At 45.8% G+C, this 27,776-nt stretch overlaps 1 protein-coding gene across 8 annotated transcripts in view; it reads right to left on the bottom strand.

Annotated features, from left to right (window-relative positions):
• Positions 1-27,776, bottom strand: part of Kat60 (Katanin 60) — a 174,777-nt gene that overhangs the window by 29,576 nt on the left and 117,425 nt on the right. For 5 of the 8 annotated variants that reach the window (XM_070539324.1, XM_065450113.2, XM_065450111.2 and 2 more), the window contains exon 9: positions 15,613-15,739. In XM_070539324.1, coding sequence (XP_070395425.1) covers positions 15,613-15,739 — 127 coding nt within the window. Of the gene's footprint in view, positions 1-15,568; positions 15,740-25,859; positions 25,912-27,776 lie in introns of all 8 variants that reach the window. The other 3 variants (XR_010569027.2, XR_010569026.2, XM_065450116.2) reach the window with 3 other exon arrangements.

Here is a 27,776-nt window from a genome sequence, read left to right as displayed (position 1 = left end):
GAAATTGTGTTGTGAAATTCAACCATAACGCTAGCCTGGTTCATCTATCGCGTGCGGATAGAGGTGCCTTCCTGAGCCTTATCCCCTAGCTTGCAAAGGTGCTTAGCTTGATCTCTCATAACCACCACCCCAGTGGCAACAGGATAGCACACTAGCCTGTTGCAAAGGCTAGCATGCTGGAGCTAATTTCCAGTGCAAACCGTGCTTCTCCCTCCCAGTATCATGTTACCACATGAGCACTGATTAGTCGCCCAGGTGGCGGCCTCCAGGTGCCCTTTCCACCCGAGCTCTATTCTGCTGAGTGTTCCACTGCCATGGCAGATGCTCACAGGCATGCAACAAGTTGTTTACATGGGACTTGTGCTCCCACAACCTCATTCTCGGTGGACGGCGACCCAGTAGTCTCTAATGTAGTGGGCACGCATACTCGATCACCCTTGTGGTGAGCCTTTGCCTGCAAACGCTGCAACTGTCACACTGTGTTGCATCTTGGGTCAATAAAGCTGTGTTTGTAGAGGTCCTGCTTCTGTAGCCTCCTCTGCGCTGAGTTGGAGAGTCGACGAACCCTTGCATAGCGCCTTTGTGCATTGCAAAGTGGAGGAGCGTTGTGCCCTTTTCTGACCATAAGGTAGGCCTTGTGCAAACCCATCTCCACATAACTGGCGCCCCACTTGGTTTCGGCATGGCAGCAGAGCAGGCCTCCTCCCAGCCCTCAGTCCGTTTACTGTGCTATACTGTCACACAAAGGATAAAATAAAAGAAACTGACACACTTGTGCGACTTGTGCACAACAGTTGTGCACATGTGTGTCAGTTTCTTTTATTGTCCTTTGTATAACTATCATCATCAGCAGCAGCAGCAGAAGCAGCCTGGTTACGCCCACTCTAGGGCAAAGGCCTCTCCCATACTTCTCCAACAACCCCGGTCATGTACTATTTGTGGCCATGTCGTCCCTGTAAACTTCTTAATCTCATCGGCCCACCTAACTTTCTGCTGGCCCCTGGTACGCTTCCCTTACGGAACGTGGAACTATATAACTACATAGAGAACTATATAGCGCAGTAAACAGAACGATGTCATGCCAAGTAGCCTCAGTCCAAGCCTTATTGCCCTGCTTGATCTTAAAGTTGAGTTTTGGACTTATTGTCCTTCGATGTGGATGACACTGACAGCATGAGGTATGTTCACCTTGCAACCCTCCGCTTTTTGCCTACGGGAGTGACCAAGCCTTGGAGTGCTCTTTAGTGATGGTGACCCCTTGGATGTGCACCATATTCCTAGCCACGGCAGTTACAAGCTTTTTCAGCTCTTTGGGACGCATGTGGAGCAGGTGCTTACTAGCCTCTCTGACCTGCTGTTTCCACTTGCTGGCCCCTCTTTGTCCCGAGTGCAGTTGAGTGCCCGACGTGCCGCATCCAGCCACCTTGCTTAGATGCCAGCACGAATGTGCCCACCGGCCTCTCTTTGACCCCAGCATCGTTCACTGTTCCATGCATTACATTGGAGCCACCCTGCTCGGCCACATTTGCATGTTCGTTCACGGGCATCAGTAGAGACCCGATCCTCCGTCTCCAATGGTTCAAAAGGCATGAATACCTTCTCACATTCAGGAGATTTTGGAGCCTTAGTCTCTAGCGGTTCGAAAGGTGCGAACATCATGCGCTCAGTAGACTGGCGCCTGTGTCTCCCATGACTCAAAGGGTGCCCACCTGCACTCGGTAGAGAGTGGAACCTCAGTCTAACGGTTTGAAAGGTGCAAACACTGTGCACTCAGTTCACAAGGGTTTGAAAGATGTGAACCTTGTGCACTCCGTAGACTGAAACCTTTGTCTCCCATAACTCTAAGGGCACCCACTCGCACTCATTAGAGACTGGAGCCTGTGTCTCTAATAGCTGAAAAGGTGAGATTTTTGATGGTGGAGTGATCTTCAGGTCACTAGCCTCGGGAGATGACATGTACCTGGTGGACCCCATTACCTCTGCTAGTATTGTCTTCAGCACACAAAAGCATCTAAAGGCACAGCAGAGCGATCTTGTTTGCCTACAAATCATTGACGGGCTCAAAGAGCCAAGCTCACAAGAGGAGTGGAGTGGCAAAGTCGCCGGACGCACACAGACAGTTGGTATTGCTGTTGGTGCCGAGTGCAACACAGCTGGTATTGCTGTGGGCACACTGGATATTGTGGGAGTTCCTTCGGTCTACTGGGGCGCAGTCGTTGCTGTGCCTAAGGCTCCGGACTTATTGGCCATTGCGAGGAAAACCCCTCCCAAATGCCTGCTCCTCGATCGCGTGCCGTTTTCCCCGGGCGCCGCGACTGTGTCCCGCGACGTCATGCTACGCGGCCTTCCGATTGGGTCATGGGGCGTGACGTAGGGAAGAAGCCCCGACTGGGGACGATCGCCATGCGCGGGGGAGTGGTGCTGCGGCAGGGATGAGCGCCGGTCACAAGAGGCAAGCTGCAAGCTACGTGAGCGACCAGCTATTTGTGTACCCAATGCCCCGGCCTGGGGATGTTCGCGGGCTTTGTCAGCTTGCGTAAGTGTGGCTTGCTGAGTGGCTCGCGTGCCGCCCTTGCGGTAGTTGCAGGTGCTCAGTGCATCATATTTTGCGTGTCCGAACCATCGCAGACCATTGTCGGTAACGGGAAGCGCTACGTAGCGTTTGCGAACGCATTTCGGCCCGCGTGCGCAAACCATTGTTCGACGCGGCATGTAACCCGCCTTCCTTGCCATCGGGAACCGCTGGCGCCGAGTGTACTCCGTGTGTTTGGGTGCAGTATGGTACGTGTTGGCCATTTGTGATCAATAAACGCCTTAACTGTCCTGGACGCCTTGTGTTCCTGGGAGAGCGCCCAAGCGTACGGCCAGAGCCGGCCAGGCCTTTCAGCTCGGTGCTTGAACCTACGGTGGGTCTATCGCCGTGCGCCGTCGTGCTGCGTCGTGAGGCTCCACTTCTCGGGAGCCACTTGGCGACGCCGTGCGCGGGGACGTACAGTGAGCCCACAATATGTACCTGCTGATGGAGTTCTTCTGCGCTACATCCCATTTGAGGAGGCTCCTCAGGAGCATTTCAAGGTGGAAATACCCTGCCGTCTAAGGAAAGCCACCGTGAGATATTTCCTTGACTCGCGGTTGGCTGAACATGCGAGTGGCCTTTAGACTTTCCAAAAGTTGTGTCGCTCCGCTACCTGACAAGGCACCACGCATAATGCTCTTCACTATGTCTGCTCATGCCGCATATGCCAATGCGTGAAGCCTCATGCAGGCAAACCGCCTGGGCTCACGCAGCCAATTTCAGCCAAGCTTTGCGACTTGCCAGCAATCCTGGCAAGTCACAAGGTTTGGCTTGCTAGCTTGCCAGCTACCCTGGGACTTTCCAGCTACCTTGGGACTTGCCAGCTACCTTGGGACTTGCCAGCTACCTTGGGACTTGCCAGCTACCTTGGGACTTGCCAGCTACCCTGGCAAGTCACAGCCTGTGACATTATGGGACCCTTTCTCAAGAGCTGGTGAGGCTACATTTTTCTTCTGGCTGTCACAGATCACTTCGCAACATGGGTGGAACTTCTTCCCTTCGGAAGTTAATGGCATGCGTAATGAGGGTGTCATGAGTGACAGGCATAATACATGCGTGCGTTGCAAATGCAACAACAATGCTGGTCGGAAGAAATGGCAGGAAATCAAAGAGAAAAAGAAGAGAACGGAAAAGTGGCACACGGCTGCAAGCAGTAAGTGAAGAAGAAAAGGAGAATGTGATGAGCTCGCAAGTCGATGTGTGATGTGGCCTAGGGCAAGTGCGGCAGTGTCTTCAGCCATGCTCTGGAAATGGCAGCGAGTGGCTCAGAAGACCTGGCCCCAAGTGGGGACCCACCGGCAATGCACCATAATGCAGTACCCGGGCAAGCTCCCACTGCAGCTCAGGCCCCATTCTGTGCTACGAAGGCCAGCCCAGGCTTCAGCATGTCACCATACACCAAGGTCCGTCCTGTGCTATGGTGTCTACCTTCTACTTGATCATCAGGTCTAGTCTTGTGCAATGGCAGCCTCCTGATGACCTCATCCATCTTGTGCCACGGCGGCTGTTCCTAGATTGTGACACATCAGCGAGGACGACTTCTGAATGGTGAGGAATTTCCGAGTAGGAGTGAATAGTATGAGCGCTATTTCTGCATATTGTCATCATCAGTACATAAGACTCATCATCAGCTTATCGCTCGTGTGGTGCTTTGGCTAGGTCTTGCGCAGCTGATCTGAAATAAAAGTATCACATTGGTCGACGCCTCATAATATATTGTATAGTTTAATTGCTTTTAAAGTGTGTGCAGCGTTCATTTGCTTGGGGCTGTTTTGTACAATTGTTAATTACAAATGTTTGTGCATGCATGCAATAGGTCCTTCTCTTTCTCTAATCTGTCGGAATTTATGACACTGGGACAAGTTCACGCAGGCCATTAGTGACTTCGACTTTCTGGCAAAGCTGACCACAGACAATGCATCCTACTTCATAGCCAATTGTTTGTGGGTGCATATGCGTGTGCCGCCTTTGGCATTAAGCAGCAAAAGACGACCACATATCACCTACAGGTCAGTCTCACAGCAGTTTAACCAAAACCTCAAGTCCTTGCTCGAGGCCTTTGCCTGGCAACAGGATTGGGATGCTTGTCTTACTGAGATAGGCTTCTTATGGTCCACAGTCAACCATATGACTACATACATGCCCACTTTCTTTAACTTCGGGAGACAGCTGCCAAACCCCATGGACCGCATTCTGCGGACTGGCAGCCAGGTGTGAGCCATTAAAGACAGCCTTTCCGACTATGCAGTGGAACTGCGCTCGCGGCTGGATGTGTCCATTGACTCGGCCCGTTCCAACCTGGCAAAAGCTCGAGCTGGACAACAGGCTCAATACGACCGGTCACACTACGGTGTCGGCAATCTCATCCTGAGGTGCAACCACGTCTTGAGTGACCCTGCCAAAAGCATCTATGCCCCTCTGTTGGCCAAATGGTTGGGCCTGAACTGAGTGGAGACCAAAGTGTTCCCTCTGGTATACAAACTGACTGACTCCCAAGGGAGACCAGTTGGCAGTCCAGTTCGCTTCGTGGTCCTCAAACCTTTCACTGCCAGAAGCAGTGAGTGGGGGAGAGGTGATTGATGAACCGCAGGCAAGCTGTGACAGGCCTGGCCCCAGGCCATGCCACTGGTACAACCTGTGGAAATGCACCTAGACAGCCCCTCTCCCACTAGCTGTTTATATATAGTTGTACTTTATTCCCTACTATGGCGGTGAACGAACAAATGCAACTACAATGCAAGGCGCACATAAGAGGTGACAGGCCCCTTTTGGCCTAATGCCGTCACGCTAACCCACCTTCTCATGATGCACCTCGTCAGCTTTCTCCCACCAGCAGGTAGCTCGACTTTAATCCCTACCATGCCAGGGATCAGAGAAATGCAGCTACAGTGCAAGGGCACAGATAAGCAGTGACAAGCCTCTTTTGGTCTAATGTATCCCGCCGTGCTGACTCACCTTATCATGACACACCTAGTCAGATTCCTCCAAATAGCAGGTAGCTGGAATTTATTCCCAATCCCCTATCATGTTAATGAATGGAGAAATGCAACTTGTGGGTGAACTGTGCGAGAACGGGACAAGAAAGGAAACAAACATAGTGCAGACTATCAACATACGTTTTATTTGAAAATACACTGAGCATATATACTGATGCGAATAGACATGTGGGTAGTTGGGGAATGAGTCTATCTGCTATCCAAGGTAGCCAAGCTCCTTATATGTTGATTATATTGATTGATGGGGCTGCTGACACATTTGCCTCTTCAGTGGATTGCCTGGGCCTCAAATATTTCGTGCGTGAGGTGATTCTTGTATGTTGTCAATATAGTGCTGCGTGCAAACTCTGGTTTGCAACCACTACACGTCAACACAAGCAAAGCCAGATTGCTTTCTTGGCTGATTCTGAGCGAGCATGAATGCTCTATGAGGCGATTGTTAACACAACGTCTGTCTGATATAGAAGAGACCACATGACAGAGGAACGTTGTACACAACATCGCCTTGGCAATGCACGAATTTCTTCACGTCGTTCTTCTTACACTTTTCGGTCGTCTCATCGTCTCGGTTGACCAGACCGCATAAACGTGCTAGTTTGTTGGGCACCGAGAAAACAACCCACACCCCGGCCTTTCCACAAATTTTCTTGATGTGATGTGAAATCTTACGAATGTATGGTATGACTACGGTCTTCTGCTTGTCATTGGTGGTATAGTGCACTGTTCTTCCAATTTGCATTTCTTGTACAAGATTCTTGGCAATGCTACGCAGCAAAAATTCCGGGAAGCCCGCTGATCATAGCCGGCCAACTTGCGACTTGAAACTTTTCCCCATTTGATGCACACACAACCTTCTTAATGCATTCCTAAGAACAGCCGTTGCCACTCCCTGCTTCACTGTCTCTGAATGTGCAGATGAAAAAGGTAGAAGACCCTTCTGAGAATGGGGGGCACAAGCCCAGCACACGTGGTCACTAGCTAGGTAAAGCCTCAAATTGAGAAACCCTATTTCTTGGTTTTCAGGGAGCTCTCTCGTGACAGCAAGGCCAGTGATAATTGATGCAATCAAATCATAAAGGCAATCTATCTCTTGGTAATCGCAGCCTGTTTTGTTGCAAATCACAAGGAAATTGTCTACGAAACGGAAGATTTTGACGTTGTTTTGTTGATAGTTGGCGCTCGTTAATTAGGTTGGTTAATTTGGGTTTATTGGCACAAAGGCAACTAAGGCCATGCTGCGCCACTCACAAGACAAAAGGAAACATGATGTTAGAGCAGGTAAACCTGCATTTCTCACCTGCATTTACTAACCTGCATTTACTAACCTGTTCTCTAAAAAGTCGAACAGGTTAGTAAATGGCACTAGGGGGTCATCTGCCAGTAATAGGGCAGGGTGTAATGGCATATATAAATTATACAGGTTGTGTAAGAACCTCCGTCTCTGTGTGTCGATGTGTGGACATGTCATTAGGATGTATATGACTGTAAGAGGCTCATGGCAATTTTCGCAAGTTGGCGGGCTTTCTCTTCTATGCTACGTACTAAAGTGCGGTAGATGTGTGTCATGAGCCAATAAAGGAAGAAAGAAAGAAGAAGAAAACAAGAAGACATAAGGAGTCGGTGGCAGAAATAAAGAAAAACGAAGATAGAAAATAAGAGCATACAAATAAAAAGAATACAGTATGAAAGCAGAAGAAGCGCAAAAGTGCACGCGCAGCCAATGGGAGAAGGGACACGTAGCCGAAGAGAGCGGCCCAGCTACGCTACGGGACGAAGGCCTGGAGAAGGGGCTGGAGGCCGAACAGGACGGGTGGATCGCGGAGACGGCGGCAACTCGGTGGAAGCAGTTCTTCAGCTGCCGCGGCAACGACCCGCGAGCTGAGTGGACCTCCCACCGGAAACCGCAGCTACAGGCTGACGGCGCCGCTTCCCGGATTCCCTGCGGCTACAATCCGCAGCTTGCGGAGTTGACCGGGCGATCCAGGCACCTAGGTCTCTCCACCCTCCTGACCCCCTGACCAGACCAACCGTGGACTGAACTTCGGACACAGCGACGTCAAGTCTACAACGCATCGGCGGGCCCAACGACGAGGTGACGTGGCTACGTCGATAGACTTTATGTAGATATTTTCAACTTCATAATACGTCATGTGCGAGGACTTAAGACAATATTTTCAATTAACTAACTTTGTATATAGTTTGTCGTATGTTAGGATTTTGCCATTGGGTTGGCAACGCATGCTTTCGGGATATATGTAATTTTCTTATGCCCATGCCCCATAAAGGCTTTTCCTAACTCAAATGCTCCTTGTGTCGTGTTTACCACCCTGAGACTGTGACGATGTGTAGCAAGCATTTACGGACAGAGCCCCAGCACTTCCAGGAGAGGACTTTGAGGATGTTAAGTGCATTGTTTGCTTTAATTTTAAGACTATTTATGCGCACGAAAAAGTTCAACTTTTTATCAAACAGAACACCCAGAAACTTGTGTCCTTGTTTTACCGGTAGTGTGGCTTCCTGTAGCTTAAGGATGGGATCTGGTTGCAGGCCTCTTTTTTGTGAAAAGACAACACTAATACCGGTAGTTTTTTTCAGTTGAGAAGCGAAAACCGTTTTCAGATGCCCACTGTGTGAGTTTGCTTATATAATTTGAATTTGCCATTCGCAGACTGCCAAGTTCTATGCATGACACGCAATTTGTAGATAATCCACATATATAATGAGTGCATTGCAGAGGATGGAATTACATTATTGACAGAGTTCATTTTCACCAGAAACAATGTTGTGCTTAATACACATCCCTGTGGCACACCCTCTTCCTGAATGAATATGTGTGACAGCATCATTCCTAAATGCACTTGGAATGTTCGGTTGGACATTAAATTGGCTAGACATTTGAGCATTCTACCGCGAATCCCTAAATCTGCCAAGAAGAAAATCGTGAGACAGCACTGCTTGTGTAGAAAGGCTGCACGTATCTCGTGTTCCAGCCGGACTAGATGATCTGATGTAGAGCAACTTTTCTTGTACCCACACTGATGATTATCGAGCAGGTCCTCGGTTTCAAGGATGTACGTCAATTTAATGTCTGTAATGGCTTCGTAACACTTGGCAATACAGCTTGTTAGTGCTATAGCTCTGTAGCTGGTTTCTGTTGTAGGATGCTTTCCAGCTTTCAAGGAAGGGATTATAATGGCTTTTTTCCATTCATACGGCATTTTTCCTGTTTCCCAGATTATGTTGAAAAAACGGAGCAAGTTCTTAACTGCTTGAGGGGATAGGTGAGCAAGCATTGTGTAATGTACTCTGTCTGGACCGGGCGCTGTTTTTTTGCCAGTAGTGAGTACTCTGTTGATTTCTGGGAGTGTTAAGGGGGCATTATATTGTCACAACGTCAAAAACACAGGACGCAGGATGAGGATGCGAGAAACAACACCAACTCTGTATTCAGAGACCACAAGAGCTAACGCGGCAACTTCGTCTTCCCTCCAAAAAGGAGCGTGGTTGCTGCTCGTGTGTCTCAATTCGTATTTTTCTGTTTCTTTGCTATCCTTTAGTCATGACATTAGCCTCTCTTCCTAGAAAGCATCGTCCCGATACTGTATCATCAAGACAACAGGACAGGGACATGTTTGCGGTGCAGTGAATTCACTCAGACAAATCGGGCTACCTCCGGACCACGTGCACCTCTGGTAGGTGCCGTTGACGCCTTGAGCAATGCAGGCTATCGGGAGCAACCTCATAGTTGATATCAGTGAACCGCCGAAAAAAAGTAGCGCTCGAACAGTTTCTCCGAAAGGCCGCGACTGCGAATGGGAGTCCAAACCCAAACTCTCTCTCTGGGCTCGTAGGAGGCTGATCGATGACGAAGGTTATAGTGCCTCGAGTCGCAATCCTGCTGTCTATGAATATGTATGCGAGCAAGTTATCGCACTTCTTCAGCACGCTGAGTGATGTCTTCAGCATCCATTTGGATGCCATCGCATTCATGTGGCAGCATCACATCTAGCATAGTTGTGACTTCACGACCATGTAGGAGATGGAACGGCGTCATTCGTGTTGTCTCTTTGCTGAGCCGTGTTGTATGCGAAGGTGACATACGGCAAGATTCCATCCCAGTTCTTGAGCTCCATATCCACATACATGGAGAGCATATCCGTAAGTGTCTCAGGCATTCTGTCAGTCCGTTCGTTTGCGGATGGTACGCCGTTGTTCGCCAATGAGCTGTTCCACAAAGTCTTAATACTGTGTCCAATAGCTCGGTTGTAAATGCACTTCCCCTGTCAATTAGGAGTACTGCTGAAGCGCCGTGCCTCAGTACAACATTTTGTATAAAAAATCTGGCTGCTTAACTTGCCGTGCTACGCTCCAGAGTCTTGGTTTCGGCGTAGGGAGTAAGGTAGTCAGTGGCTATGATAATCCATCTGTGATCCGCAGGTGAAGTTGGGAATGAGCATAGAAGATCCATTCCAACTTGAACAAATGGAGTTTCGGGTACTTCAACAGGGTGGAGGAAGCCTGCTGGTCTGACTGTTGACACTTTTCGCTGCTGGCATTCAAGGCATGTCCGAACATATTGTTGAATGGTCGCCATGAGTCCGGGCCAATAATATTGTTATGCGCTACTCCCGTGCACTGAAGCACGCATCCTGCCGAGCATAGAAGAATGCACCAGAAAGACGGTGAAGACGATGATCAGAGTAGCGCTCGTGTTGTTGCTCTGCCATCTAGCCTGCAGCCGTCTTTCTCTGTATAGATTATGTAAATAAAATGTCCTATCCCTTTTCGCTACTCTCATCCTCGTGGCAATATTTTTGCCTTACCCTACACAGCGTTTGTATGTTGACTGGATGTTGCTTTATCATGGCATGCCTGTAATACTTCTCCTGAGAGGTGTTAGGATGACGAGTAAACAGGTGTTTCCGTTTGGAGAGAAGTTTGCCTTACACAGGACATCATTATGCAAGCAAAATGATGGTAGTCCTCTTGCAAAAAGCCTTGGGAACACGGAAGTGTGACCTTCCAAGAAACTTATATAGCGTTGCAATTCTGGGTTGTTGCGTTGCTGCTGTGCGATTGTAGCTGTGTTGACAACCCCGATAAAGGCTGCATCGTTGTCATCTTTCACATCGGTAGATTCGAATGGGGCGTCAGAAAGGCAATCAGCATCTGCATGCTGCTTTCCCGATTTATAGACAATAAACATGTTGAATTCTTGAAGCTTAAGGCTCCAGCGTGCCAATCGTCCTGACGGATCCTTTAAGTTCATCAGCCAATAAAGGCAGTGGTGGTCACTAACACTAAAGGAGAGGCAGTACAAATATGGGTGAAATTTCAAAACGGCCCACACCACCGCAAGGCACTTTTTTTCCGTGGTGGAACAATTCGCTTCCGTACGAGAAAGCGTTCTGCTTGCATAAGCTATTACTCGTTCAGCGCCGTCTTGCCACTGCACGAGTACTGCTCCTAAGCCGACATTGCTGGCGTCGGTGTTAACCGCTGTGAGGGCGTCTTCGTCAATGCGTCCGAGGACTGGGGGTTCTTGGAGCCGTTGCCGCAGCTCATTGAACGCTTGTTGCTGTTCTTCACCCCATACGAATGCGACGTCTTCCCTGATTAGGCGTGTCAGTGGTGACGCAATTCGTGAAAAGTTCGGAATGAAGCGCTGGTGATAGGCGCGCACATCATAAAAATTGTCTAGGTGTCTTTTTGTCAGACGGCGCTGGAAAATTTTCAATGGCAGCTATTTTGTCAGGACCAGGCCGTGCACCTTCATTGCTGACCACATGACCGAGGAAGAGAAGCTCTTCAATGCAAAAGTGGCATTTTTCCAGCTTTAACGTGAGACCGACAGATCGGATGGCTCGTCATGTGCTCGTCAAAAGTTGCAGAAAATACAATCCTATCGTTCAAGTATACTAAACATGTTTGCTACTTGAGGCCTGAGAGTAGTGTGTCCATTAGCGGCTCAAATGTTGCCGGCGCTGAGCACAAGCCGAAGGGAAGTACCTTAAATTCGTAGAGGCTCTCAGGTGTCACGAATGCAGTTTTTTCTCAGTCTCTCTCGTCAACTTCAATTTGCCAGTATCCGCTCCTTAAATCCATCGACGAGAAATAACGGGCACGTCGCAGTTTATTGAGGGAACCGTCTATACGAGGTAATGGGTAAACGTCTTTCTTTGTGATCTAATTGAGTTTGCGGTAATCAATGCAGAAACGTGAGCTTCCATCCTATTTTTTTTTTACCTACACCACTGGTGATGCTCAAGGACTCTTTGACACCTGAATAACGTCGTCTTCCAGCATTCTTTTGATCTGACTTACAATGGCTTGACATTCCCGTGGGGCCACCCGATATGGGTTCTGCCGTATGGGCCTGGCTGCATCATCAGTGATAATTCTATGTTTGGTCAAAGGCATTTGACCAACCCTCGACGTCGATGAGCAGTAGTCCTGAAACTGATGTACAAGCTCCAGGAGGCTTTGTTTCTGCGCAGGGAGTAAGCTTGGGCAAACATCGATAGGTAGATCCTGAGGCACGGGAGGCAGGCTGGCGGAACCCCCTTGCTCTACAGCGAAACAGTCGGTGACCTGAGTGAACACTTCGATGCACGTGACTGTCATACCTCTTGGAAGATGCTGGCGCTCATGGCTAAAGTTTGTTATGAGAATTTCTGTGGGTCCACGGTTAATGTTTTGCCATCCTGAATGTCCTTGAAAAAATAGTTTTGCTCACTAGTCAGACTGCAACTAGAATTTGCAGCTGTGTGCACCCACCAATGTAGCTTAATAGAAGCCATCCAGCGTTAATTTGTTCGTACTTCCTACGACAGATATATTCACCAGTATCAATTCTGTGGCTACTCAAGCCTGTTAGCTGACACGAGTAGGCTTTCTTTGCACAGGCTGATTGACTGCTCTGAATTACTAGCATTTTTGCAGTTTCAGTTCTCTCACTGAAAACCAGCAGGTGTTCAGACATATTTTATCTTAATATTTCTCTAACTTGCCCCATGACACGGCTATAGCAGATGTACAGAGACAGTTTATTTAACACAGATATTTTCAACTGAGTGTCTGTGTAAAGTTGGCACATAAAATGCTTGGCACAAATGTGCTTAGTAGTTATTTTCAGTTTGTTAATTTCCTTATACAAAACCATGATCTGTGCGTTTACTTTAGTATGCATTATTGCTGGAAATTATGTTCTATTTTATTTTATTTTATTTATGTGTTTCTATGCACTTGTGTTCCTATGCACCTGCCACCAAGGTTCATCAGCTGTTGGCAGGCACTGAAATAAACAATAAAACTCGCTACCCACAGTCATGCGCAGAAGTGTGCAAACAACTGTAGTCTTGCTGTAGAATTGCCTTCAAACAGCCCAAGTGCCTCTACAGCAACTGGGCCTTTCTTCATCATGCCCTGGATCTGCATAATGACTGACTACCTCCGTGCTACTGTGGCTACTTTTCCATGTTACCAAAGCACTGCATTCGTGCAGCATTATGTTTAATGTACTATAATGTGCAACAGACGTTTCCAATATCGGAGTTGACCATGGGCCCTATAACGTAAAACTATTCCAATATGTTTTTAATCCAATCTCCTGATGTCAAATCTCTGTAACCGCCAACGCAAGCATCGGGCGGTGACCTGCAGGGTTGTCTGAACAGACCAATCAAACGCTCACCTCGTTCATAGGAGTTCACTTTTGTTAGCTTGAAAAACGAATAACATTGCCTACACTGAGCAGCTTGTCTTATCTAATTGGCTGACAAAAGGCGAGGAGCACGCTCAAGTGGAGAGGGATTCAATGGGGCCGAGCCACTGAACTGAAAATTGATAACTGGATGAAGAGGGTGGTGCCGGCGTCTGCGATTGGTCTACTTTCCCTTACTTAGCTTGCGGTGGCTGGTTGAAAATTGCAGCGGCATGCAACAGGAGCTTAAGAATAACGCTAAAACGTATCCTCAACAAAGAATAATTGGCTGAACGAGGTCGTAAACGTGCCGAGAGTGTTCGAAAACATTACACGGCCACGCAAAAAGTTTTATTATACACAAATAAACCCATGCTCTCTCGCATGTGCGAGCAGCCAGTGCCTGAGCAATCAGCGGCAGCCATCTTTTATTCTTTTTGGAACGAGGCAACCTGCAGCTATTCAGAAGAAAATTCAGTTTGGCATATTAATGCATCCTTAATGCTGTGGGGGTTCCACTCTGCGTGCGGCTAGGGTTGAAGGCGAGCTCCAGATCTAGCCCCACACAGTCGCTCTGTGGTACTCCTCAACCCACAAGGCAGGAATTGTGGCTACGTCGGGTTCGAACGAATAAGGCAACCAGCGGCGTCAACTGTAACAACGTTTATTACTACCAGCAATAAAGAACACTGGCAGAGAGAAGTCCTCTCTGTAATATGTAATAATAGGCTGGCCTCATTGCCCGGGATAGTCAGGCAAACGAGGTCACTCACGGGTTGCGGCAACTACTCCAGTCCGGCAGGTTAGGGGTCCAGCGACAGAGAGCGAGCATCTCCCCCGGTGGCGCTGTTTTGTACCTTTTTACCTTGGCAAGGGGAATGTCCTCCTCACCCATCAGCTACCTTCCCATGAGTTGGGGAGGAAGGGTGCGCACGCATCGTGAGAGCGAGGGAGAAGCGGGAGAGGGCGTAGTGCGCCTCTCCTGTGTCTATGCTGGCCCTCGACGTGAGCACGATGACGCGGGAGCAGATGGGCGCGTGTGTTACCCACAACGCATACAGCCGAGAGCCGAGATCTAATGGTGAAAAGGCGTCAAATCAGAAATAACTATTTTCTTTTTGTTTGGCCAAATCTTGCATAATCAGTGTGTACACGTCATATCAGATGGGGAGCTATCGCGGTCTTCATGATGTCACCTAACCAACAGGTGAAGGGAGGTGGTCCAAAAAGGTTTTGACCAATAGTGGAGGGCTGATTGCAGAATTGGAATAGAAAAGTTTGGAATAGCTTTACGTTACAGCGCCCCATCTTTTGTTTTCTGTGCTGCAAGGAGCTGCACTGTATGGCATAAATCACCACACGGCAGACACAAGTTGTCCCGGAAATTGTCACTGCTAATGAAATGTAGCATCTAAAGCTAATTCACATCGGCGACTGACAGTGGTCACCTGACCAAGTTAGTCGCAAGTGGTCACTTTTCTCGAAAAGTGGCTATACTGGGCCAGTCGCTCACTGCTCAATTTTTCAGTTGTGCGACTGTGGTCGCAAAACTGCTTAACCAATCAGTGGCACGCCGAAAGTTATGTTAGCATGTGTTTTCATCCAGTGTCCTCCTGCATCCCACCAAATACAAAGTCCAAGCCACCATGGCGGACTACAGGAATGTAATTGGTGTCTTGCCTCGTGATGCTGGGGCGCAGCAGTTCCAGCAACGTGTTGAATGTACACAATAGCATTGGTAAGAAACTAAGCAGCAGTAAACGAAAGCACCAAAATTATGCACTGATTCCCATGCAACATGAACTAGAAATTACAACTTACTCTCGATATTACTTCTCGTCACACGCGCAGAGTTCGAGCAGGAAGCGGCTCGCTTGGCTGGCTAGTTATCACTACGGCAGCACCCACTAGCATTGCTTTTTCTTCGGAAGCTTCGACGCTGCCATAGCTGACACCATGAACAGCACAGCACATCAGCACAGTGACGACTTCCTCTTCGCTTGAATCAAAATCTGTGACTGTTGCCTGAATGCGAAACGAGCGAAGCGCATAAATCCCTAGAGTTCTCGCTGAGAATAATAATCTCTGGGATTGCAACTCGCAGAATCCGCTCACCCTGACTTGCCAATGCGAGCATAGGTCACCTTCAATCACATTTTAGTTGCCAGTTGCAAATGGTCACACGACCTCCTCAAGTCGCCGGTAAGATTGAGCCTTTAGAACCTGCCATCAAGCAGCAATGCAGGGCACAGAAAATTGATGGGTTTTGAGCTGAATAACCACGACAAAACTCACACATTGCCATAAATGTTGAGACAAGTCAGTAGGCTCCCACCAACCTGCAGACGTTTGTGATGTCAGCACCGGAATAGCCTTCGAGCCGCTCTGCAATGATGTTGATGTCAAGCCCAGGGCAAACCTCGACGTCCTTCAGGTTGATCCTCAGCAGTGCCTCCCTCCCGGCACCTCAGGAAATGCAAGGCATATACATTCATGCCACGATGCACACACACATAAAGACATGGCACAAGGGCCTATGCTCCAGAAAATTCTCATTCCTGCACACCAAATTTGTGTCACGAGCAGAGCTGATTGCTCATTAGACAAACAGAGAGAGAGTAAGTAGATGCAAAATGACGATATGTGCCAGGGATACAGAGGATTTTTCATGGGCATGGCTATTGCACACACAAAGATGCCAACACAGAAGAAAATGCATCCAATATTTTTGCAAAGTCGATGAGCGATTGCGCTGTGCAGGGGAGAAAGGCTTTCCATACCGCACCATGCACAAGACAAGTATTGTTAGTGGAATGATGACACAAATGAAAAAAAAAAAAAACTGAAAAAATAATGTCCTGAAACTGCGCAGTGGGCTGTGAGAGACACCTCAGTGGAAGGCTCCACATTGGAATCGCTGTTGGAATCATGTGGCATAAACTTTGATCTTCTAATGCTCACAGAAACGTGGTATACTAGTGAGTTGGGACATTTTATGCAGCCAGGGTTCAACCACTTCTTTTTAAACTGCATTGAGAGTAGAGGGGGTGGCGTTGCCAATCTAACAACACTTGTGTTTTCTTTTGTGTCACATGCACATGCTCTGAACTGCATGCATACTGTCAGTAGGGATTTTAATCAGACGTCTTGAAGAGCTCAGTCACAAGTAATAAATTTTTATCAGTGCCTGAGTGCAACTATTTTAAAAATGCCATTACTATGCCTACACGTTACTGAATCAACAATGTCATTGCTGGACATGTTTGTTACTAATTCTATAACAGAAGACAGAATTTCAGGGGTGCTAAGTTGTGACATAAATGGTCACTTGCCTATATTTATTTTCCTAAAAATGCACACCAATCTGGCGTATGTGAAACCAGAGGAATTCATGTACCGCTCGATGACAGCTGCAACATTGGAGCACTTTAGGCAAATATCAAGCAAACGAATTGGAATTTGCCCGAAGGAGAAGCAAATAACTCATGTAATAACTTTATAACATTTAATGAAGTTTACTTTGAATCAGTTCTTCTTAAAACATATCACAGACCGGACAAATCGCAGAAACCATGAATAAGAAACTACTTTAAGTGACAGATAAAACATAAAAATAAACCTTACCAGCAGTTCATCAAAAGACGTACATAATGTGGACTTATGGGGAGAATACAAGACTCTTAGAAATCAGTTGAATAAAGAAGAAGAAGGGGTGAAAAGGGACTACTACTACTACCACATCTTTGATCCACAACATCCAGAAATGTAATTAAATTTGATGATGCAGTTGAAACGGGAAACTTGCAGTATGAGGCTTGTTTTCTGGATGTTTCACAGTCTGGGCATAATGCCAAAGCAGTACATACACAATGAGGCTGCAAACCAGTGCATCCCGCATGCCATAAGCACTCCACGCAGAGTACCAATTCTACTGATGGAGTCCCTGAAGCGCAAAATAGAGAAGATGGGCATAATCCTGTATAGGCATAATCACAAAAGTGGATGGCTCCACCGAATGGTGCGCCAGTATAGTTCTGGTCGTGAACCCTTCAGGAGACCTGAGAGTTTGTGTATACCTCACCAAATTGAACAAACATATAGTTCGAGAGCGTTACCAGTTCGAGTTACCACATATAGTTCGAGAGCGAACATTACCAACTGTTGATCAGGCTCATGGTTCACAGTCAGGCGCAAAGTGGCTTTCTAAGCTCGACGCCAACTGGGGCTTCCACCAGGTACAACCCAGTAAAGACTTGGAAGAGCTAACCACGTTATCAACACCATTCGGTAGATATTGTTCCATGAGACTACCCTTTCTAATTACTCCACTTAAAAAAAAAAAACTTTGCACTTAAGAAATATTTTCAATAAAGAATGTCTGAGATACTGTGTGGCCTTCCAGGGGTCATTAACGTTATGGACAATATCTTACTGTTTGGTGAAAGCAAAGCTCAGCTCGATGAGTGCTTAAGTAAATTGATCACATGCCTAGCCAGAGCATATATGACATTAAACAAAGAGAAATGCTTATTCGGAGTTAAGCAAATACGTTTTGTAGGTCATATTCTGAATAAAGGCATTCATCCTGATCCGGCTAAGATCAGTGCTATCAAAGATTTGAGGCCACCCAAAAACGTAAGTCAGCTTCGAAGCATCCTAGGCATAACCATTTGGGTTACTTTCTGCCGCATCTAGCCCAGGTGACGGCCCTAATGTGCGTTCTCTTGCACAAGGATAGGGACTGGGTCTGGGACTGTAATCAGGAAAAAGCGTTCCAAGAACTCAAAGAACTCATTTGTTCAGTTCAGTGTATGGCTTCGCTACCAACCACTCTTTCAGCTGACGCATCGTCTTTTGGTCTGGGAGCACTTTTGTTTCAAATGCAAAATGACGGGCAATACATGCCAGTTGCATTTGCTTCTCGTTCGCTCATCAAAACTGAGCAACAGGGCTCCCAGATCGAAAGGGAAGCGCTTGCGCTGACATGGGCAGTTGAAAGATTTGATGAGTATATACGTGCTTTGGAAGTTGTTTTCAAAACTGACCACAAGCCCTTGATATTGTTGTTGGGTCACATAGCAATCGATGCAATACCGCGAAGAATTCAACACTTTTGGCTGCGGTTGATATGATACCATTTTTCCATAGTGTATGTTCCTGGCAAATTGCTCACCAATGTGGACACACTCTCACGTTCTTCATTAGGTCGCATGAAATTGGAAAGCTGCTTGACTGTCTCTGAGGTGACAGCGTACTCGAAAGCTTGTTAATTGGGCTTAGAAAGAGGCAATGATTTTTTGACAAGAGTGAGAGAGGGGGTAAATGAGTGATGAGGTGTGTCAAAGCCTGCGCTAAGTGTGCAAAACAGGTTGGTCGAAGAAAAAATGTTCCTTGTTATCTCGTGCCATAGTGGCAGTATCGAGCATGCATTACTATGGTGAATGGGTTGTTGCTGAACGGGATGAGGCTAATTATTCCTCAGTCTCCTTGAAAAGAAGTGCTAAGCAAGCTACATGACGGTCCCCAAGGCATGCCGCAGTGGAGCTAAAGGTTCTGTCTGGTGGCCAGGCCTTAGCACTGAGATAGTGTCTTTTGTGAAACGGAGCAATGTTTGCGCGATGCATGCGCTGGAATTTAATGAACTGATGATTTCATTACCAACACCCTCTTTTCCTTGGGAGAGAGTCAGGGTCAATCTGTGTCAAATTCACAGACAGCAATATCTCGTCATAGTAGATTATCTTTCACACTACACAGAGATAGCCAATCTTCCGTCAACTAAGTCTGCTACTGTGATGTGATAAAGCATTTTTGCAAGACATGGCCTATCTGAGTGTGTGGTGACTGACAATGGTCCCCAATTTGTGAGTGCAGAGTTCAAGCAATTTGCCAAACTATATGGTTTCCGTCACGTCACCTCGAGTCCGAGGCATCACCAGGGAAACAAGGAAGTGGAACGTATGGTACAGACTACTAAGCATCTCCTTTTGAAATCAGGGGTGCGATCTTGTACGCGTTCCAAACTCGAACGGAGGCGGTCCGTTCTTTCCGTCGCGAAATTGGCGGTCCGTTCCGTTGCGTTCGTCCGATAGCAGACAACACGGAATGATTGACAGCAGATATCACTTCACAATTGACGTCATGGCGTTCGACACCGTTCAAACTGACCAAGCGTGTGCGGCTCGGTGGAACGGACCGCCTCCGTTCTATTTTGGAACGCGTACAAGATCGCACCCCAGGTGACCCTTACTTAGTCTTGCTGGCCTATAGAGGAACACCTGGCATTCCGGGAATCAGCTTAGTGGAGATATTAAAGGGACCCTGAAACGATTTTGGCGATTTTATACAAACGTACTGAGTCGTTAGAGTAGGTTCTTCTGATCATTAATTGATGCATCTAAGTGCTCTGCGTAAAGCGTGTAATTTATTATAAGGTTTTAAATATTCCCATCGCTGCCGATCGCAGCGCACTGCTCGGCGGAATTTTAAGCCGCCCCTACCCATATGATGCAAATAACCCATATTACGTCACATGGGCAAGCTATCTGATTGGCTGACCAGGGCGCGTGGTCGATAATTTTTCCAACTTTATGGTGAACAAATGATGCTCGTAATAGTTGGAATGTTAGTTACTTTGTTTTTGTAAAAAGAAAATAACTTAAAGAGAAAAAACAAGAATAGTTTTTTAGTACACTTCAGCACTTCCGGCACACAGCAAGTGTCGTCTGCTTGTGTTACAACGTACTCCATTTTGACGAGAGCGCCGCGGTCAGAGTCGGTCTCAGTCTTTTCGCGAGCACTATGATTCGACTTTGTTGCCTTGTGGACTGCAAACCTAGCGAACTGCAAACCGCAAGTCCAGTATTAGGGCAAACGCAAGCGCAAGGGGACAGGGTCTGGCCGCTTGACTGTGCCGGGGTGAGCCACGAGATGAGCAGAAGGGCAAATGTAAACGGTCTGCACGGTGCAGCCATCTGGTGGCACAGAGCTCAACCATACACAGTAGCAGCAACGAAGTGTATTCTTTGCTGCTGGTGTGTATTTTTCGCAGGAGTGTAATCATCAACACGTTGATTTATAAATGTTTAAAATGCTTTACACTTGGTTAGAGCAATATTAGCGCTTTGTTTGACTGGTTAAGCGCTGCGCCAGCAAGTGTCTAGACCGTGCAGACCGATCAGGCTGCTCACGTACGTCTACGCTAAAGTTCCTTCATCAGCTTGAGTTTATGCCTCCAGTCATTTGCCGAAATGACCAGCTTGCCTGTTTTTAGCGGAGTACCGGACACGTTCGGCGCTACGACAGAATGCTCGCAACGCACGCTGCTTCGATAGCTCTCGGTCGACGGCCAAGCGGCTAGCGGAGAGGTCTCGCGCGGGAGGGGGCGTGCTCCTAAACAACCGGAAGTGAGCGATGTGACGTCGCATTGTGACGCTGAACCAGTGAAGGCGGAGCTTAGCGCCGCTCGCTCAGCGAGCGAGTTGAGGAGGAAAAGCATAGCTAGGGAGGAGGGTAACTTCTAATCGCTTGCAGCTCCATTAATACGTAACGCTTCACTTAAATTGTGGTGCGAATGTTCTACTTAAGCTGTACCCTACGCGCCTACAAAATTTGTCCGAACCGTTTCAGGGGCCCTTTAATGGGCAAAACGCTTAGGATGAGAGTTCCAATGTTGCCTACGCATCGCAATCCAGGACAATGCTGCCTGAAAGAAGCGGTGGCCAATGACCATAAGGTCAAGAAGAGGCAAAGCTGTTACTTCAAACGACGTTACTGTCTAGAAATCTCCCCAAGCTGGAAACTGGCAGTCCAGTGTGGATGACTGATGTCCGTACCAAAGGTACTGTGCTCGGAGCAGCACCACAGCCGCGCTTATACTGTGTTCAAACGAAGAAGGGGATCGAAGTCCGTCGCAACAGGGGTATGCTCAACAGTCTCCCAAAAGACCGGATAGATAGTGGGAGCTATGAGTTAGGAACAGCCCAGTAGGGCCCAAATGGTCACTAGTGCAGGCAACCAAACTGATGAATCCTCGGTTCCTCTAACTCGGACGGAGACTGACGGTAACAAATATCAAGCTAAGATTGTAACTGTGACTAGATTTGGTAGTTTGCAAGCCCATAAGGCTGGGTTTTGACAACTGATGTTTTGAATGATCTTGTTCCGTGTTTTTTTTTTTCTTCTTTGTGTAAGTGGTGCTCGTGTCCAGTCTACCTATCCTCATTTTGAATTGTATGTACGTGATGTTAAAAGTGTTTGAAAAGGGGAATGTGCTGGAATCACCTGTTTGTGTTTGACGAGGGACGTCAACAGCGATCGGCAGCTGCAACTGCCGTATCCGATCTCCTGTCATGTGATGCATGCGTATAAAAGCAATGTACCATTATAAAGGGACGCATCTTTTGTCACCTTGGAGCATGGCATCTGGACTGCTTCTTTGGAGTGTGCTTAGGCATACGCTATGCTACACTACGCTACGCTCCCCACAAGACAAATAAAAAAATATATATATAACTCCCTACATAAAACCTGAACATATAATGTCGGCTTATAGGTGTCTCTGAAGCACACCGGCCTGTTAATGAAATAATGTATTATATTGAAAACATTCTTTCATATACTTTTTTGATTTAGCGCGACTGGCCACTCGAGGCACTTCGCATGCATTCGTGGGCTTCTTTCATGCTCAGGGACACTTTAATGTAGCACATATTCAACAACAGAAAGCTGCATCAGGTGTTTTTCGCGTTGCTATACAATTTTCTCATTGACACTTTTCACCTAATTATAATAATTGAGAAGTTAATTATTTACTTAAGACTAATTATGTAATTAGGCGGAATGCAAAAATATTCTGAGTATCTCCAAGCGACGGCAAACAACATTTCATTTCATTTCATTTCATTTATTAATACTGTCAGCCTCATTGAGGGGCTATAACAGGAGTGGAAAAAAGGGAACTGAACAGCAAAATAAGTAGTACAGTACATATTGAAAACCATAGTTATACATTAGTTAATAGGAAAAAAAAAAGATCATCTCGTGAAATGCACACATAAACAAAAACAAAAATGCATCACTCAGAAATCAGAACAGTAATCTTATACAGCAGCAATCTGATCTCATCGCCCTATGCTAGTGCCATAGATGAAATTTTCTAAGTGGCGTAGGAATTCAGCTAATGATGTCGACCGAACAGCAGAATCTGGAAGAGAGTTCCAGTCTCTACAAGTTCGGGGAAAATAACTAAACTTGAAGCAATTATTTTTTATAGTCGGTAATGGGATAAACTTAGTATGACGATGCCTTGATGTTTCATTAGTTTTGACCTCAAAGTAATCTGATTTATTTATTTTGAGATAATTATTGATAATGAGGTAAAGCGTTTTTAGACTTTCATATCTGGTTCTGGTTTCTAGCATAGGTAGTTGGGCTTGTTGGCAGAGTTCTGTTGGAGAGTGATTCCGGCGGTATTTATTAAAGATAAACCTTATAGCGAGTCGCTGAATCCTATCAAGCTTGTGACAATTAGTTGCTGTGTGAGGATCCCATATTACTTTAGCATACTCAATTATCGGTCTGACCAGGGTTTTGTAAGCGAGGCACTTTACATCCGGAGTAGCACTGTGCATAGTGCGTCGCAGGTACCATAGTGTTTTAAAAGCTTTGGAAATGACAATTTCAATGTGGGTGTTCCATCGTAGATCTGATGTAAATGTTATGCCTAGGTATTTATACTGATCGACTCTTTCAAGCATATAACCGTTGATTTGATAATTGTAGTCAAGAACATTTTTCTTTCTAGTTACTGACATGAACACAGACTTTTTAAAGTTTAACAAAATCTGCCAGTCATTACACCATTTCACTATTCTTTGCAGGTTTAAATTTAATTTAATCTGATCATCAACTGTATTTACGGTATTGTACATCACACAGTCGTCTGCAAAAAGTCTTAATGGAACATCAATGTTACTTTGTAAATCATTATTAAAGATCAAAAATAGGCGTGGGCCTAAGACGCTACCTTGCGGTACACCAGAAGCAACGCTGGACTGACAACCTTTAACAGTTACATACTGTTCACGGGAGGATATATACGCAGAAAACCATTGTGTGAGTGTTCGATTTTGAAAAACTGCATTAATCTTATATAAAAATTTTTGGTGCGAAACCTTATCAAATGCTTTTGCAAAGTCAAGGTAGATAATGTCTGTTTGACCACATGAATTTATTGTTTCTGCGAGGTCATGAACTATTTCTATCAGTTGGGTAATCGTGGACAGTCCCTTTCAAAAGCCATGCTGACGATAATACAGGATATCATGCTGGTCGAGATAGCCGAGTAGGTGTTTGGATATGATGTGTTCAAGTAACTTCGAAACAGTACTAGTGAGCGAGATCGGGCAATAATTACTAACAGAATTATTTCCGCTTTTATGAACCGGTATAACTTTTGCTCGCTTCCAACCAGTTGGAAAGCATCCGCTACTCAAAGAAGACTGAAAAATTTTGGACAAGTATTTAGATACCCATTCAGCGTATCTATATAAAAATTCATTAGGGATACGATCTGGACCTTGGCTTTTCTTAATGTCAATATGTAATAGCAGATTTAGAACACCTTGCTCGTCAATCTGTAAATCAGCTATAGGAGGTCTTTCAGTGTCAACATTAAAAGGAGGCAGTATACCATTATCACGTATGTAAACAGATGAAAAATATAGATTAAAATCTTCAGCACGCTTATGGGCGTTCTCCTCGGTCTGAGCAGGGTGCAGAACTTTAGACGGATTTATATAGCGCCAGAATTTGCCAGGTGACTCGCGAAGAAATTTTGTGAGCGTCACATTATAGAATCTGTCTTTTGATTTCTTAAGAAGTCTCTTTAAATCCTGACTCATGCGGCGAATACATAGTTTATTTGGGGGGTTTGGGTTGGGTGAGTAAGCCTTACGTTTGCGTTTAAGTCTTCGTTTGAGATGAAGTATATCTCTGGTTATTCAGGGATTCTTTTTATTCGTGCACTTAGTTTTCTTAGGAATAAAGTGATTAAGGCACCGTTCTGCTAATTGCGAAAAGAAGTCCCATAGTTGGTCCGCGCTAGCACCTAAGTCATACAGCTGCATAAAATCTGAATATGACAGTCTATCACAGCAGCGTCATCAGCGTCATGAAAATTAAAGAAACTTTTTCTGGACGAAGTACTTATGACATCTGGTGATGCCTTTAATGACAACAAAACCATCCTGTGATCCGACAAGCCCTCCAGTGTTTCACATTCGCAGACAGAACTTTGTATTCGTTCGGAAACAAAAATTAAATCAAGTATGGATGATGTTGTAGGACATATCCTTGTTACCTTGGTTTGGTCCAGTTACACGGCATTTGCATATTTTTAAAGTTTGGCTCAAGTTGCGTGAAACACCCTGTATAAACACTGTATGAGGTTGCACATGCATAGAATTTACAGGGAGATGCGGGTTGAAAAATCGAATTTTTCTTCTGAAAATAATTTTTTACATTCTGATTGCAAAATTAAGCTTCAACATTCTATTTTCATGTGCACAAAATTAAACACGGCGTTACTTCAACCAGGAGGCTGAAAAATTATTTTAATTGAAGCATGGTAGGTGCAGGGGCTTCATCTTTTCATTCATGCTCTACTGATGAGGCTCACAAGCACAGGCTTTGTCAAGACGGTGAGCTTTCCTGGAGCAACAAGAGGGGAGCACTAGCCCGAACTGAGCCAGCACAGGCTCACTCTAATTTTTTTCCCAGTGCTTGAGCGAACACTACGCTTCCTACATATGAGAGACTGACAAGCGAAAAGCTGTGATCTTGCAGTATTTAGCGCAAAAACCAGAATACGGCCGAGTCCCTCAACAGCAAGAGTTGGTTGCTGTGCCCCAAAACAAAATTTGGTTCACCTACTGTACTGGAGATGGCCACTTCTATATAGCCACACTGTGGTTCAACAAAAACCACAACGGGTTTGAGGAGGTTCTACAGGAGTCCCAACTCGGGACATGATTGCTCTGAGCAACCAGAGAAGAATCAAAACACTCTCTGGAACACATACCACTGAAGCTAGATCTCGTCATTGCAGTGCAGCAAAGAAGCCCGGCTGGAGAAGGAAACAGGCAAGGGCTCTGACAATATCACCCACGCACCAGAAGAATTTTATTGGTTTGCACTTCTTCTGGAAAGACAGGTCTGCATTTTGTGCAAATTTCTTGCAAACTTATAACGGTACACTTCTGTTATTTTGACTCCGATTAAATCGATGCCCGCCGAAGATCCCAGCTGGCGCCCATGCATTTCTATGGGGCCAAACATTTATTTTGATCCTAAAATTGGCTCATTCGCCGGATAATTCGAACGTGACCAGTCCGCATGCATGCGCCCGACTCCTATGGTGATTTCAATAACAACCTCTTTAGTAGCACCATCTCTCTCAGTGGAACTTAGGGGACAGTGAATGTGTGGAACCCTCACCTCCCGTTGAAAACGCCTATTTTCGGCTCGCCCTAACGAGATGAAAAAGCAACAATGGTAGCTAACTATTTCAGATTATGGTCCTTACCTAATTCTAACAGGCGCTCTCTTGATTCCAAAAAAGTTGGGCCGAAAATTGCCTGCATATATGATCACATATGAAACCAAAACAGCCTTCACAGCATTCATCCACTTTACTGCGTATCATGGCTGCATTGCGGCGAAGCTGACTTTTGAAAACCTGCTGCTATTTTGAAAAATCGGGTGCGCATTAGATTTGTTTTGGTTAGGAGCTTTAAGCCATTCCTACGCTAATTTTCTACTATTTACACATATAAAATGGGTGTGCGTTTGATCCGGAAGTGTGCTAAACTCGGAAAATACTGCGAAATGAATCAGTGGTATGTTTTGGTGTTTTTTTCTGCACCTTCTTTAATTCGACTCGCTGGATAAATCGATCAATTTCATCGATCCCGTCAGGGTCAAATTAACAGAAGTCGACTGTACCTGCAATAATATTAAGCAAGTTTAGAAACTCTAAGCTTAATTTTTTTTTTAATTTTCAATCTGGCACTATTTTTACTACTTCTGCATGAAAATTCTTGTACCCAATGTGACTCAATATCGGTCACATTTTGCATGCACATAGATGTATAGCAACGTTTATTATGCAAGTACCTATGTGTTATTGCAATTTGTTGCCGCTTTGACCATTTGCATTTTAGGAAACCATAATCAATGTTCTCAATAATGACAGTTGAGATGAAAAATTATTTTCCTTTAATAAAGCAAGAACAAAATAACTTTTTGAGCTCATTTCCAATTACACACCTATAAGGAGTACTAATATAAGCTATTTTATAGTACTCTCCTAGGCTTGGTATGAAGCCTTACACAAGAAACCATACTCCTATGGGGGGGCTAAGAACATATTTGAAAATGGGAGATTAAACTGTATTCTGCATAAATGCCATTTAATGAGTATTATTATTAACAAAAAGTGATTTCTCAGGAGCACCTACCCTCAATAAACACACTGCTTGAGTAAAGCTTCACGTAGATTCCAACATGTGCATTGGATCTGCATTTTTATTTTTGCACACAAATGTTTCACGCCGATCATCCTGTAGAATGGTCTTCGATATACTCATCGAAACACCAAGTCCAAAGAGACCTGTGTCACATAGCTGTGGTGTGCCGCATGCTTATCAATATGCTTTTTGTGCCTTTTCGGTTTGAATAAGGCAAAAATGAACACAAGGTGTAAGCAAACCAGCCTATATAGAAACTATGCCAAGACAACACCAATGCGCCCGTGCTGCAAGTCATGCATGAACCTGCCCAGTCTCTCTGTCATATCACACCATTTAAATGGCTGATCACCAACCATTGGGGACAAGAGTCAACCAAGCAGACGCTGCTGAATTTGGAACTGGTTCTCAGCTTGGAGAACTTTCAAGTTGACTCCTGTTCATATGTTAAAAACCATGCTTTCAAGTGTGAATAAAAAGCACTCGGTGCACACTCGATGGGCATGCAAACTGCACAGCGATAAGACTTGCTTGCTGGTGCTGCGTTGATTTATGCCGCAAAGACTACTGATGCACTGATGTGGTATGTGGTGGTGTCGTTAAATTGAAAATTAAATTCAGAATTCTTTCGCTAAATCGACTAAGTGTTGAAATTAATAAGATGGTCAAATGGGGTTGGCATCATTTTAGGCACTCACAAAACCCTAAAATGGAATCCAGTTTGAGAACCCCTGATTTAGTAACTTTTTTTTCTTCTAACCAAATGATGAATCGGGATGTGCGACTGATGTGCCAAACAATTACACTTGGGCTTTCATTACTGCATGTTCTGAAGAGATTTGAGAATGTTCAATGAATGATGCACAGTACGGCATGCAGAATGGATAGAAGTGATGAAGATGCAGTACCATGATAGTACATTACCAACTAGCCCAGCAGTCATGTCATGCAGCGCTAGGGCACCTATTTCTGAG

Source organism: Dermacentor albipictus, chromosome 5, assembly GCF_038994185.2.
Source record: "Dermacentor albipictus isolate Rhodes 1998 colony chromosome 5, USDA_Dalb.pri_finalv2, whole genome shotgun sequence".
Taxonomy (NCBI): domain Eukaryota; kingdom Metazoa; phylum Arthropoda; class Arachnida; order Ixodida; family Ixodidae; genus Dermacentor; species Dermacentor albipictus.
Note: the sequence above shows the minus strand (reverse complement) of the source record. Positions and strands in the feature narration are given on the sequence as shown.